At 60.3% G+C, this 13,501-nt stretch overlaps 2 protein-coding genes across 3 annotated transcripts in view; both read right to left on the reverse strand.

Moving 5' to 3' along the window:
* The window catches only part of AHNAK (AHNAK nucleoprotein), a 22,885-nt gene extending 19,804 nt beyond the window's left edge, over positions 1-3,081 (reverse strand). For both annotated transcript variants that reach the window (XM_064737008.1, XM_064737006.1), the window contains exon 1: positions 3,010-3,081. The gene's annotated coding sequence lies outside the window, so the exon portion shown is untranslated. The remainder of the gene's footprint in view (positions 1-3,009) is intronic.
* A 3,855-nt stretch (positions 3,082-6,936) lies between these two features.
* Positions 6,937-13,359, reverse strand: EEF1G (eukaryotic translation elongation factor 1 gamma). Its single transcript, XM_064737079.1, has 10 exons — positions 13,263-13,359; positions 11,656-11,814; positions 11,117-11,180; positions 10,203-10,345; positions 9,668-9,811; positions 9,366-9,495; positions 8,878-9,088; positions 8,416-8,588; positions 7,932-8,056; positions 6,937-7,538 (listed from the first exon to the last, which is right to left on the reverse strand). Exons 1-10 carry the CDS (start codon positions 13,275-13,277, stop codon positions 7,380-7,382), a joined length of 1,323 nt encoding a protein of 440 aa, XP_064593149.1. The 5' UTR covers positions 13,278-13,359; the 3' UTR covers positions 6,937-7,379.
* Positions 13,360-13,501: the final 142 nt, after the last annotated feature.

The raw sequence follows: 13,501 nt of genomic DNA on the forward strand, positions 1-13,501 counted from the left end.
GGGGACACGGGGGACATCAGGGGGGACATCGGGGACATGGGGACAGCGCTGGGACAGCGGGGACACCCCCGGGGACACTTTGGGGACCCCCCCGATGTCCCCAGGGCCCGCTCGGAGCCCGCGGAATTTTTGGGATTCGCGGGAATTCCGGTCGGGAAGGGCGGGCAGGGTGGGGGGGTGTCACCTGTCCCTGTCACCTCTCCCTTGTCACCTCTCCCTTGTCACCTCTCCCTTGTCACCGAGTCCCCCCGCGCCCTGCCCCCCCCACCCTGAAATTTTGAGGAAATTTCTCAGTTTTTAGACAATTTCGTTTTTTTTTTTTTTTTTTTTTTTGCACAAAACCCCCCCAAAAAACGGGGAGGGGGACACGGGGGGGGTGGGGAGGTGGTGACACTTGGGAGGGGGCGATGACACTGACGGGGGGGCGGTGACACATTTTGGGGGGGGGGTTGGTGACACCTTTGGGGGGGCAGTGTCACTCTTTACGGGGGGGTCGCGCTGCCCGGTGCCCCCCCCGGGGTGTCCCCCCGCCCCCCTCAGGGCCCGGAAGGTTCTGGAAGGCTCCGCTCGGTGCCGGCCGGACGGGTTGGTGACTCAGAGCGGGGGGGGGGGGACACGGGGGGGGCCCGGGGGTGACTCAGAGCGGCCCCGAGCGCTGGGAGCGGCACCCGCGCCGGGAATGAGCCACAAAACGCAAATTTCACCATTTTCCACCGTTTTTTCACCAGTTTCACCCATTTGCTCGCGGCGGGAGGGGTCACACGTGTCCCCCCCCCATGGGTGACCCAGCTCCGAGTGTCCCCCCCGGGCAATGCCGGCCCCCCCGCGCCCCCGCGCTATTTTTGGGGTGCAAACCACGTGCGCCCCCCCTCCCCTCCCCTCCCCCCCCGCGGTATTTTTAGTGCCCCCCCCTCCCCCCCCCGCATCCAAAAAGCCGCAGAGGGACCGGGCGGGGGGGGGAGGGGATGTCACCGGTGTCACCCCCCCCCGGTGTCACCTCCCGCTGTCACTGTGTCACCAATGGGGGGTCCCCAATCACCCCCCCCGCCTCCCATTTTTTCCCAATTTTTCCAACTTTTCCCATTTTCTTCCCACTTTTTCCCCATTTTTTCCCGCCCGTCCGGGGCCAGACCCAAGTCTGGGGGCTCCCGTGAGCTGTGACCCCTCCCCAAATCCGGGCGGGGCCGGGGACCCTCCCTGGAAAAGGTAAATCCAGGAAAAGCTTCCCAAAAAACGGAGGGAAATGGGAAAAAACCGGGAAAAATAAAGGGGGAAAATGGGGGAAAATGGGGAAAAAATGGGGAAATGGGGGTAGAATGGGGGGGAAATGGGGAAGAGAGGAGGGAAATGAGGGGAAAATGAGAGGGGGAATGGGGAGAAAAGGTGGGGAAAGGGGAAAAGGAGGGGAAAAGGGGGAGGAAAGGGAGGAAATTGGGAAAAATTGGGAAGAAAATGGGGGAAAATTGGGAAAAAAACTGGGAAAAAATTGGGAAAAATAGGAAAAAATGGGGAAAAGATGGGAAGGAACCCCAGGCCCAGGAGGAGCTGCAGCAGGAGGAGGAGGAGCGGGCGGGGCCGCGGCCGGTACCGGTCGGACCGGCTGGAGCGAGAGTCCCGCGGGCGGCGGGCACCGCGCGGCTCCGGGAGGGTCCCGGACCGGTTCCACCGGGTCCGGCCCGGCCGCTGCCCGCGGCACCGTCCGGGGGTGTCCCCGGCCCCGCCCGGCCCCCTCCCCAAACCCGCCCCGGGAACCCCAAAACGCGCCCGGATTTGGGGAGGGGGCGCGCGGGAATCGCCCCCGGCCCCGGTGGAGTTTGGGGGTCCCAGGGTGGGGCGGGGGTGGGGGTGTCCCCAATTCTGGGGGGGGGGGGCAAAGGGGGAAGTGGCGCCCAGAGTGGCCGCGCCCCAAAAACCGCAGAGACCGCGGGGGGGGAAGAGGGGGGAGAAAGGGGACCCCCTCCCCAAATCTCCAAATTTTCCCGGCCCTGGGGGGGGTTTGGGAACCCCAAAATCACCGCCCCCACCCCAAAAGCGGCAGAGACCGCGGGGGGGGAAAGGGGGGATCCCCCTCCCCGAATTCTCTTCTCCAAATCCCCAAATCCCCGTCCCTGGGGGGTTTGGGAACCCCAAAATCACCGCGCCTCCCCCCCCCCCAAAATCGCCGCCCCCGCGCTGCGAGCGGCGCTGATGAGCGTTAATTACCGAACCCTCATTAACCGAGCGCCCACGCGCGGCCGCGCCCTCGCGGGATCCCGGGGATCCCCCCCCGCCCCCCTCCCCAAAATCCGCACCGGGACCCCCCCCCAGGGTCCCCCCGGTCCGGGCGGGGCCCTGAGAGGGGGGGGAGGGGGGGAACCGCGGCCCCGCCCCCACCGGGGACTCCCCGGGCGCGGCCGGAGGGGGGGGGTGCGGGGGGGGGCCACGCCCTGAGCGCGCGCGGGATCCCCGGGACCCCCCCGGGAACCCCCCGGGCTGCCCCGCCCCCCCCGGGACCCCCCGGAGCTCCGGGACTCCCCGGGACCCCCCCGGGACCCCCCCGGGACCCCCCCCAGGTTCGGTCACGGGACACGCGTGGGTTCCCCCCCCTCCTCCCGTCCCGCGGCGCTCCCGGAGCCCCCCCGGGACAAACGAGACCCCCCCCCGAACCCACGGCGGTACCGGAACCCCCCGAGAGCGTCACGGGACCCACCCCGCACCTCGGGACACCGCCGGGACCCCCCGGGATCACCGGGACCCCCCGGGACACGCCCGTGCCACTCTCTGAACCTCCCGGGCCCGTCCCGGGACCACCGGGACCCCCCCCGCCCTCCCGGCGCTCCCGGAGCCCCCCGGGACTCCTCCGGACACTTCCCCGGCAACTCCCGGGACCACCGGAACCGCCCCGGGACCGTCCCGGGACCCCCTCGCGCCCCTCCCGGAGCCGCCGCCCGTCCCGCTCCTGTCCCGGTGCCCCCCGTCCGGTCCCGGTGCCCCCCGGTGTCCCCGGTCCGGTCCCGGTGCCCCCGGTACCTGCGCGCTGCGGGCTCAGCGGCCGGGCCGGGCCATGGCGGTGCCGGTGCCGGGACCGGAGCGGCCCCCGCGGCTCGGTCCGTGCGGAGTGGCCGCGCCCGGGCGGCTCCCGGCTCTTGTAGAGCGGCGGAGCCTCCCCCGCCCCCGGGGAGGGCCCGGCCCGGCCCGGCCCCGGGACAGGGAGCGGCCCGGGACAGCCCCGAGCGAGCGGCGGCGCAGCGGGAGCGGCCCCGGCGCGCCCGGACCGGGAACGGGAACGGGAACGGCACCGGGACGGGACCGGCGCCGGGACTGGACCGGGACGGGGCTGCTCTGGACACGGTTCTGGGCCCGGTTCTGGTCCCAGACTGGAGCGGATCTGGGCTCGGGACGGGGCGGGTCCGGGCCCGGGTCTGGTCCCGGTCTGGTCCCGGTCTGGGCCCAGTTCCAGTCCCGGTCTGGGCCCCGTTCTTGGCCTGGTACAGGGCGGTTCTGGCTCGGTCTAGTCCTGGTTCTGGTCCCGGGCTGGCGCTGTTCTGGGTCCAGCCTGGGGCAGTTCTGGGTCAGGTTCTAGTCCCAGTCTGGTCCCGGTTCTGGTCCAGGTCTAGTCCGGTCCTGAGCCCGGTTCTGGTCCCAGTCTGGTCCTGGTTCTGGCCCGGGAACGGGGCAATTCTGGTCCAGGTCTAGTCCCTGTTCGGGGCCACGGTTCTGGCCCAATTCTGGGCCTTGTCTATTCCCGGTTCTGGTCTGGTTCTGATCCCGATCTGGTCCCGATTTTAATCCCAGTCCTGGTCCAATTCTGGTCCCGGTCCGGATCTGGTCCCACTCCTAAACCTGATCCAGTCGCAGTTCCGATCCCGATCCAGTCCCGGTTTCAGTCCCGGTTCTGATCCCGATCCCGTCCCGGTTCTGGTCCCGGTTCCGGTCCGGGCTCTGTTGGACAATCCCGGACTGGGACCCCCGGCCCCTCCCCCTTCCCCCCCAAATTCCCGCCCACCTCCCCAGGTGAGTCCCAAGCCCCGCCCCCCCCAGGTAACCCCAACCCCCCCAGGTGAGCCCCAAATCCGGGGGGGGGCGGGAGGGGGGCAATCCCCCAGACCCCCAGAATCACCCAGAACTGGGGGGCACTGGGGGCACTGGGACAGGACTGGGGGGCACTGGGGGTACTGGGGGCATACTGGGCTATGCTGGGATGGGACTGGAGGATACTGGGCAGGGACTGGGGGGCACTGGGGGGTGTCGGGACCCTCAGGTGCTGCTCCCAGTTCGGCCCAGTCCATACTGGGAGCCACAGTCTTCCCAAAATCCGGGACTTTCCCCACTCTTGAAAATCCAATTCCTCCCAAATCTCCCCAAACTCTTCCAAAGTCTCCTGAATTTCCCCCAAATTCCCTCAAATTCTCCTGATTTTCTCCAAATTCCTCTGAAATTATCCTCAAATTCCCCTTCCCGATCTCTTTCCCCACCTGCGGTTCCGGGGCCGTTCCCGGTGGAACTGGGGCCCATTTTGGGGCAATTTGGGGCAATTTTGAGTCAATTTGGGGCTGCTTTGGGGCCATTTTGGGGTTGATTTTGGGGCCGTTCCTGGTGGGACCAGGACCGACCCTGGGCCGGTTCTGGGGCCGTTCCCGGGGTGGTACCGGGACCATTCTGGGGCCGGTTCCGGGGCCCTTTTGGGGCTGTTCTGGGGCCGTTTTGGGGCAGGTCCTGGGTGGGATCGGGGCCGATCCTGGGGCTGCTCCCGAGTGGAACCGGGGCCGGTCCCGGGTGATTTTGGGACCATTCCCGGACAGTTCTGGAGCCAATCCCGGGACCGATCTGGGTCCGATCCAGAGCCGATCCCGGGCCCGTTTTGGGGCCACTCCCGGATCCGTTCCCGGGACTGTTTTGGAGCCGTTCTGGGGCCGTTCCCGGGCAGTCCTGGAGCCACTCCCGGACCTGTTCCCGGGGCCGTTTTGGAGCCGATCCGCGGCCGTTCCGGGCGGTCCCGGAGCCTCCGGTGCCAAATCCCGGCGCATTCCCGAGCGCTGCCTCATCACCCCCGCCCCCCCCGGGCCCCGCCCCGGGCCCCGCCACGCCCGGGGGGACACCAGGGGGACACGGGGGGGACACGAAGGGACACCGGGAACACGGGGGGGGACATGGGGCGGACACGGGAGGGGGACACAAAGGTGACACGGGGGGGGGACATTGGGGGACACCGAGGGGCACCGGGGACACCCCCGAACACCCCCCCTTGCCCGGGGGTCCCCTTGGGCCGCCCCTCCCCCCAAAAACGCGGCTCGGGGTGGGGGAGGGGCGGATCCGCTGTCACCTCCAGATGTGGCGACACCGCTGGAAGGGACACGGGGGGGGACACACGACGGGACCCCCCGGGGCGGGGAGGAAGGGGCTGTTTGGGATTGTGGATGTTTGGGATTGTGGATGTTTGGGATTGTGGATGTTTGGGATTGTGGATGTTTGGGATTTTGGCTGTTTGGGATTTGGGCTGTTTGGGATTTTGGCTGTTTGGGATTTTGTCTGTTTGGGATTTTGGATGTTTGGGATTCCGCCCTGGCCCGGCGCCACCGGGGCCGCGCTTGGGGACACGTGGGCGACAAAGGGGGGGCGGCAGGGGGGTCTGGGGGGGGCAGCGCGGGGGAACCTCGGAATTCACCAAAATTCACAAAAAATTGCTCAATTCCGTAATTCCTGGATTCCCAAAAATTCCCGGATTCCCGGGAGCCGCGGGACGGGGATAGGAGGGACAGCGGTGGTGGCACCTGGGTGGGGACAGCTCACGGTGACACCGCCCTGGGGCACTCGGGTGGCACTTGAGCAGTGCCAGCTCACCTGGGACACCTGGGGGCACTTTGGGACACTTGGTGGCACTCGAGGGGTGCCAGCTCACCCTGGGGCACTTTGGTGGCACCTGAGCAGCGCCACCTCCCCGTGGGACATTTGGTGGCACCTTGGCGGCGCTGGGCGCGGCCTGGCGGTGACACCTGGTGGCACTTTGGTGGCACCGGGGCGCGGCCCGGCCGGGCGTGGCCCCTGGTGACACCTTGGTGGCGCTGGGCGTGGCTTGGCAGTGGCACCGGGGCGTGGCCCGGCCGGGTGTGGCCCCTGGTGACGCTGCGGTGACGCTGCGGTGACACCGGGCGTGGCCCGGCCCCGGGGATGCCCGGGCGGTGCCGCCGCACCTGGCACAGGTGGGACCCCCCCCCAGGTGTCCCCTCCCCCCGCGGGATTTGGGGCCCCAGGGTGGGGAGGGGACAATGGGGGGGGCGCTGTCACCGCCCGGGGATGACTCAGGAGGGAACTGGGAGGGACTGGAATCAAACTGGGAACAAACTGGGAGGGACTGGAATCAAACTGGGAACAAACTGGAACCGAACTGGGAACAAACTGGGAGGGACTGGGGCTAAACTGGGATCAAATTGGAACCGAACTGGATCCAGATGTGGCAGCTGGGGGGGGAGGGGGCGGGGCCACATCTGGCGCTGTCCGGGGTGGGGGAGGGGAAGCCCAGGAAGGAAATGGGGGAGGGGTTACTGGTTTGTACTGGTTTGGGGGTGCTTACTGGTTTTTTACTGGTTTATACTGGGAGTGCCCCCCCAGATGTGGGGGAGGGGATTCTAGAGAGGATTCCCAGAAAATTCTGGAATTTCTGCCCCAATTTTGTTGGGATTTGGGATTTTTTGGGGTTTGTTTTGGGTTTGTTTTGGGTTTTTTTTGAGGTTTTGGGGCTTTTTTGGGTTTTTTGGGGCTGGGGTCACCTCAGGACCCCCCAAAATTCCCGGGACTGCTCCAGGTTCTCATCCTGATCGAAGCTTTTGAGGGATTTGAGGGAAAAATTGGGAATTTTGGATACCCTGGGATATCCTGGAACCTTTTGGAACTCCCTGGAATATCCCTAAATCCCCCAAAACCCCCAAATTGCCCAAAAAACCCCAAACCACTCCAAACTCTCGTCCTGTCCCAAACTTTTTATTGGATGGAGAAACAAAACTCCCAGAGGGCCCCGAAATCCTGGGATTTCAGCCCAGAATTCTGGGATTTCATTTGAAGATCTTGCCCTGATTGAAAGGCTCTGAAACCCAAGGATTTTTGCCCAAAATCCCAGGATTTTCACCCAATTTATTTAAAGACCTTGCCCCGCTTGAAAGGCCCTGAAACCCAGGATTTTTGTCCAAAATCCCAGGATTTCAACCCAAATTTTATTTAAATATTTTGACCTGCTTGAAGGGCCCTGAAACTCTTCAATTTCTGACCAAAAACAATCGAATTTTTGACCGCAAACGCCGGGATTTTTGCCCAAAATCACGGGACTTTATTTGCAGATTTTGCCCTGGTTGAAGGGCTCTGGAACCCCGGATTTTTTGCCCAAAACCCGAGGAATTTGCCCCATTTCATTTGAAGATCTTGCCCTGGTTGAAGGGCTTGCCCACATGCCTGAACTCGCCCTCCCACATGAAATACTCGGTCACCAGCGTCCGGCACTCGGCGCTGTCGGGGTCCAGCTTGCGCCAGGTGTACGACTCGTAATCCACCTGCCAGTCCGGGCACAGCTGCGAAAAACGGGGGGAAAAACACAGAAATCGGGAGTTAGCGACAAAAACCCTGAGTTTCCTGCAAAAAAATCTGATATTCCGATTGAAAACCCCGTGAAAATCAGATATTTCTGTCAAAAACTGCATGGAAATTGGGATTTTGGGGTGTACGACTCGTAATCCACCTGCCAGTCCTGGCACAGTTGGGGAAAATGGGGGAAAAACCAGAGAAATTGGGCATTGGTTAAAAAAATAAGTTTTCTGCAAAAAAATCGGATATTTCCATCAAAAACCCCACGGAAATTGGGATTTTTGGGATATTTCAGTGGAGATTTTTGGGGTTTTCTCCCTGTAAACTCCACCTCAGTGATTTTTTTGGGGTAAATTTTGTGTTTTTTGGTATTTCCTCACCGTGAAGGCCAGCTCCTGCCCCCTCATCACCCAGACCCCCGAGATGCTGCTGTCGTGGTCCTTCCCAAAGAGCACCACGGAGGCGAAGGCGTTCTTCCTCAGCTTGTCCAGGCGCTGGAACATCCCTGGGAAAACGGGGGAGAGAAAATGGGAAAAAATGGGAAAAACCAGGGAAAAAAGCAAAAAGAAAAAGGGGGGGTAAGGGAAAAAACGGGAAAAAAATGAAAAAAAATGGGGAAAATGGGAAATAAAAGGGAAAAAAAGAGGGAAAAATGGGAAAAAACCAGGAAATAATGGGGAAAATCAGGAAAATGGGAAAAAAAGCAAGAAAATGGGAAAAACCTGTAATGAGGTTGCAGCTCATGAAGGTGTGGCTCAGCTCCTCAGGGTAGGGAAGGACAAGGACACAGACACAGACACAGACAGGGACAGGGATGGGGATGAGGATGAAGATGATGAAGATGAGGGTGAGGAAGGCACACACCTGTGATGAGGTTGCAGCTCATGAAGGTCTGGCTCAGCTCCTCGGGGTACCGGTACTGGCAGTACCACAGGGACCAACCCTCGCGGTCAAAGTGCTCCCAGAAATGGGGCAGGGCCACGCTCAGCGTGTCCTCGTTGGAGTACTTGCGCTTGAACTCGTCCAGGACAAACGGACTGCGGATGGACAGACGGACATGGGGAGTCAGGGACAGACCCCAGTGTGACCTTGAACCCCTCACTGTGACCCTGACCCCATGGTGTGACCCCAAACCCCTCCGTGTCCCCACGCTCAGCGTGTCCTCGTTGGAGCACTTGCGCTTGAACTCGTCCAGGACAAACGGACTGCAGATGGACAGACGGACACACAGAGTGACCCCTGAGTGTCCCCTGAGCCCTCAGAGTGATGACCCCTGACTCCTCAGTGTCCCCAGGCATGTCAGGTGTGTCCCAAGTGTGTCCCCACCTCTTGGGCAGGTGTGCAAAGGGGTCCTTGGCCTTGGGCTCGGCTGCCAGGACCTGCTCGCACTCGTCCAGCTCCTCCTCGGGCTGCGGCCGCTTCTCCTCCTTCCGGGGGGGCTTCTCCTTCTTGGGGGGCTCCTTCTCCCCCTTCTCCCCCTTCTTGGCGGGCTCCTTGTCCTTGTCCTTGCGGGCCTGGCTCTCCGCAAACTTCTTGGCTTTGTTAACAAAATAAATTTGATTAATTTGGAAGTTTCTCAGGCAAAAAACGCCCAAAAATTCACATTTTTTGTGAATTTTTTACGTAATAAAATCAGATCGATTTTGGGCTTTTTTTAGGCAAAAAATGACCAAAAATTCGCTGCACCTCCCCCAAGTGTGCCCACCGTCAAACTGGGCCATCCTCTGGCACAGCTGCGTCTCCCCAGGTGTGTTATACCCCATGGGTGCCCCCAGGTGTGTGCCCAGGTGTGTTACACCCCCAGGTGTGCCCACCGTCGAACTGGGCCATCCTCTGGCACAGCTGCACCTCGCCCAGCACGGCCTTGAACTGGGGCTGGTTCAGGCAGGTGAGGAACCAGCGCGTGACGTTCCCAAAGGGGCCCCGGAACGCCGGGTCCAGCACCTGGGGAGAGAGCAAATACCTTAAACACACCTGAAATACATCCTAAATACACCTGGGATCCCCAAAATCACCTCCAGGACACCCCTAAACCCCTCTGGGATTCTGAAAAACCTCCCTGACAGCCCCAGAATGACCCAAAATGCCCCGAAATGGCCCCAAATCCCCATGGTACCTGTTTGTAGAGCCAGAGCAGGGCGCAGACCAGGCTGATGTCGGCCAGGCTCACCCTCTCCCCCACCAGGAACGTTCTGGTTCTCAGGTGCCCGTCCAGGACCCCCAGAACCTTCCGGACCTCCTCCTTCGCCACCTCTGTGGCCTGGGGGACCAAAAATCAGTGAATGGAACCCAAAAACGGGGAATAGATCCCAAAAATGGGGAACGGAATCCAAAAATGGGGAACAGAACCCAAAATTGGGATGGGGGACCCCAGAATTGGGGAACAAGGCCCGAAATATGGAAATGGGCCCCAAAACTGGGGAACAGACCTGGAAATGAGGGAATGGACCCCAAAATGGGGAATGCATCCCAAAATTGGGACGGGTCACTCTGAAATCGGGGAATGCACCCCAAAATTGGGATGGGGAACCTGAAATTGGGGAATGGACCCCAAAACTGGGGAGGGGAACCCCAAAACCACCCCTGACCCTCCCAAATCCCCTCAGATCTCCCTCGAGACCCCCCTTAAAAACCCCTAAATCTCCCCAGACCTGTTTGTTGTAGTGCAGGATGCCCAGCGTGGGGAACACCCAGGTGCTGGCCGGGGGGACGACGTCGCTGTCGGCGAAGTTCACCCACTGCAGGACAGCGGCCGCGGCCTCAGGGGTGCTGCCCCGCAGCTCCTCCGTGCTCACTGCACGGGAAAGGGTTAGTTAATTAACCAACAGGGTCATTAATTAGCCGGGGGGGCGTTCATTAGGGGAGGGACTCATTAAAGGCCAAGAGGAATCGTTAATGAGTAATGAGGGATCATTAATGGAGAATAAAGTGATGAAGTTGGTGCTGCCCCGCAGCTCCTCTGTGCTCACTGTGCCAGAAAGGGTTAATTCATTAACCAACAGGGTATTTAATTATCCAGCATAGACACTAATTAGCCACGAGGGTCGTTAATTAGCCAGGGGCTCGTTAATTAGGTGAGACACCCATTAAAGGGTAAAGCAACAAGGAATGATCAAAGTTGTGAACTCTTATCTTGAATTCACTAAGAAGTAAAAAGGGTTAATTAATTGGCCAAGTGGGATCATTATTTAGTCAAGGGGATCATTAATTAGCCAGGAGGGTCGTTAATTAGATGCAAAACTGGTTAAAAGGCAAGAACACATTAAGAGGGGGATTGAAGCAATGAGGTTGGAGCTCACTGGGGGTGAAACAGTTAATTAATTAACCAGCAGGATAATTTATTAGCCAAGAGGAGCATTAATTAGGGGAAAGACTCGTTAAAGGATAGGAAGAGTCATTAATGAGCAAAGGAGATCATTAATGAGCTATCCCTGATTGATTCTGAGCCCCACAGGAAAGGCTTAATCAATTAATGAATTAATCGATCAAGAGGAACAAAGCCAATTAAGGGCAGAGCCGCACTAATTAAGGCCCAATCAGGCCAATTAATTAATTAATGACCCACCATAGTAGGCGATGGCGTTGCTCTCGAAGACGCAGAATCCGTCGTCGCCTTCGAAGGCCGGGACCTGCGGGGGAGATTTGGAGTGAAACTCCCAAAACCCCAAAAATAAGCCCCCAAAAAACCCAAAACTTTACACTGCCCCATCAAAAATTACCCCAAACCTTTAAATTCACACCTAAAAAAATCCCAAATCTCCCCCAAAAACCCAAATGTCCACCTCAACCCCCCCACAAAAAACCCTCAAATTCTCCCCTCAAAATCCCCAAAAACTTTAAATTCCCACCCCAAAACCTTCAAATTCCCTCAAAAATATCAAATCCCCCCAAAAACCCCAAGTCCCCCAGAAACCTCAAGTTCCCTCCCCAAACCCCAAATTCTGTTTACGCCAAACTTCCCAAATTCTGATTTTTGGGGTTTTTAGGGTGTTTTTTGTGGTCAGACCCCAGCTTCCCCAGAGGGAACTTCTTGCGGAACTGGGGGGTCTGAACCTCCCCAAACCCCCAAACCCCAACTTTTGGGTTATTTTATGACTATTTTACCTTTCCCAGAGGGAACTTCTTGAGGAACTGGGGGCTGCGGTTGGTGTGGCCGAAGCTGAAGTGCGGCGGGCTGGAGAGCACGCGGAGCCGAGCGCCCGAGTACTGAGCAGCAATCAGGGCCTTGAAGGCTCGCCAGTTCTCGGGGTACGTGTACAGGGTCTGGGGATGGCACCAGAGCGTCACCAGGGTGTCCCAACGAAGTCCCCAAAAATTTGGGACATTGAGGTGGCACAGGGGTCCCGAATTGGGGACGCGCAGTGATCGTGGTCTGAAATCGCGCCAGGTTTTGGGGTACAGGACGCCCAGAAATTCCCCAAAGTGTCCCCAAAGTGTCCCCAGGGTTTAGGACATTGGGGTGGCACTGGGGGTCCCAAACTGGGGACTTAAAGTTGGACCCGCAGTGATTGGGGTGTGAAATTGTGACAGATACTGGGGCACAGGACATCCAGAGGGTCCCCAAAGTGTCCCCAAAATGTCCCTTAGAGTTCCTTTAAAGTGTCACCACAGTACCATCAAAGTGTCCCCAAAAATCTGGGACACTAGGGTGGCACAGGGGGTCTCGAATTGGGGACCTGAAGTTGGACCCACAGTGATTGGGGCCTGAAATTGTGACAAATATTGGGGTACAGGATGTCCAGAGGGTCCCCAAAGTGTCCCCAAAATATCACTTAAAATGTCCCCGAAGTATCCCCAAAAATGTGGGACATTGGGATGGCACAGGGGGTCCCGAATTGGGGAGCCGCAGTGATCGTGGTCTGAAATCGCGCCAGATTTTGGGGTACAGAATGCCCAGAGATCCCCCAAACTGTCCCCAAAATGTCCCTTAAAGTGTCCCTAAAGTATCCTCAAAATGTCACCAAAGTGTCCCTAGGGTTTGGGACATTGTGGCACTGGGGGTGCTGAACTGGGGACTTAAAGTTGGACCCGCAGTGATTGGGGTGTGAAATCCCCCCGGGTTTTGGGGTATAGGATGTCCAGAGGGTCTCCAAAGTGTCACCAAAATGTCCCTTAAAGTGTCCCAAAAGTGTCCGCAAAAAGTCACCAAAGTGTCCCCAAGATCTGGGACACAGGAGTGACAGAGGGAGTCCCGAACTGGGGACTTAAAGCTGTGATTGGAGTGTGAAACCCCCACAGGTTTCGGGGTACAGGACGGTCAGAGGGTGCCCAAAGTGTCCCCAGAACGTCCCCAAGATTTGGGACTCTGGGGTGACACTGAGGGTCCCGATATGGAGGAGCACAGGGGAATGAGGGCCCTGGACCCCCGATTTTGGGGTCCCCGGGCAGGATTTGGGGGGAAATCGGGGCAGGGGGCCCCCAAAATGTCCCCAAGGGTGTCCCCAAAGTGTCCCCAAGGGTGACAACCCCCCCTCCTCTCATGAAGGGACACCCCCAAACCCCCTCCGCCCCCTCCGAGCCCGGCTCCCCTCAGGGCCGCCCCCCCCCGCTCCCTTCCCACCGCCATCCGCGCCTCCCGGAGCATCCCCGCCGCTCCGGACCCGGCCGAGCCTCATCCCCGGTGTCCCGCGGCTCTCCCGGTGGCGGCGGGGAGGCAGCGGGGCGGCGGGGAAAGGAGGATGGCGGCGGATGGCGGCGGCGGCCGCACTCACCCCGGACACCGCCATCTTGGAGAGCGCGGAGAGAAGGCCGGGCCGCGGCCGCAAAGCGCGGAAGGGGGACAGGGGCACAGCGCGACAGCGGCGCGCGGCCACGCAAAGCGCGGTTGCCGTGGAAACGAGGGGTGCGCTTAAAGGGGCGATGCCGCCTTAAAGCGGCGATGGCGCGGTGGGGCCCGCTCAGAGGAAAAGACCCCTCCTCAAATTCCAAACCCCCCCAAAAGAAGAGGAAA

This window comes from Zonotrichia leucophrys, unplaced genomic scaffold, assembly GCF_028769735.1.
Source record: "Zonotrichia leucophrys gambelii isolate GWCS_2022_RI unplaced genomic scaffold, RI_Zleu_2.0 Scaffold_34_1600103, whole genome shotgun sequence".
NCBI lineage: Eukaryota > Metazoa > Chordata > Aves > Passeriformes > Passerellidae > Zonotrichia > Zonotrichia leucophrys.

What these genes read in the sequence shown, in the direction of transcription:
- EEF1G (XM_064737079.1), bottom strand. An exon ending in TGCTCTGGCTCTACAAACAG is followed by an intron (nt 9,496 to 9,667) that starts GTACCATGGGGA and finishes CTCTCTCCCCAG; the next exon opens with GTGCTGGACCCGGCGTTCCG. An exon ending in GAGCTGCAACCTCATCACAG is followed by an intron (nt 8,057 to 8,415) that starts GTGTGTGCCTTC and finishes CCGTTTTCCCAG; the next exon opens with GGATGTTCCAGCGCCTGGAC.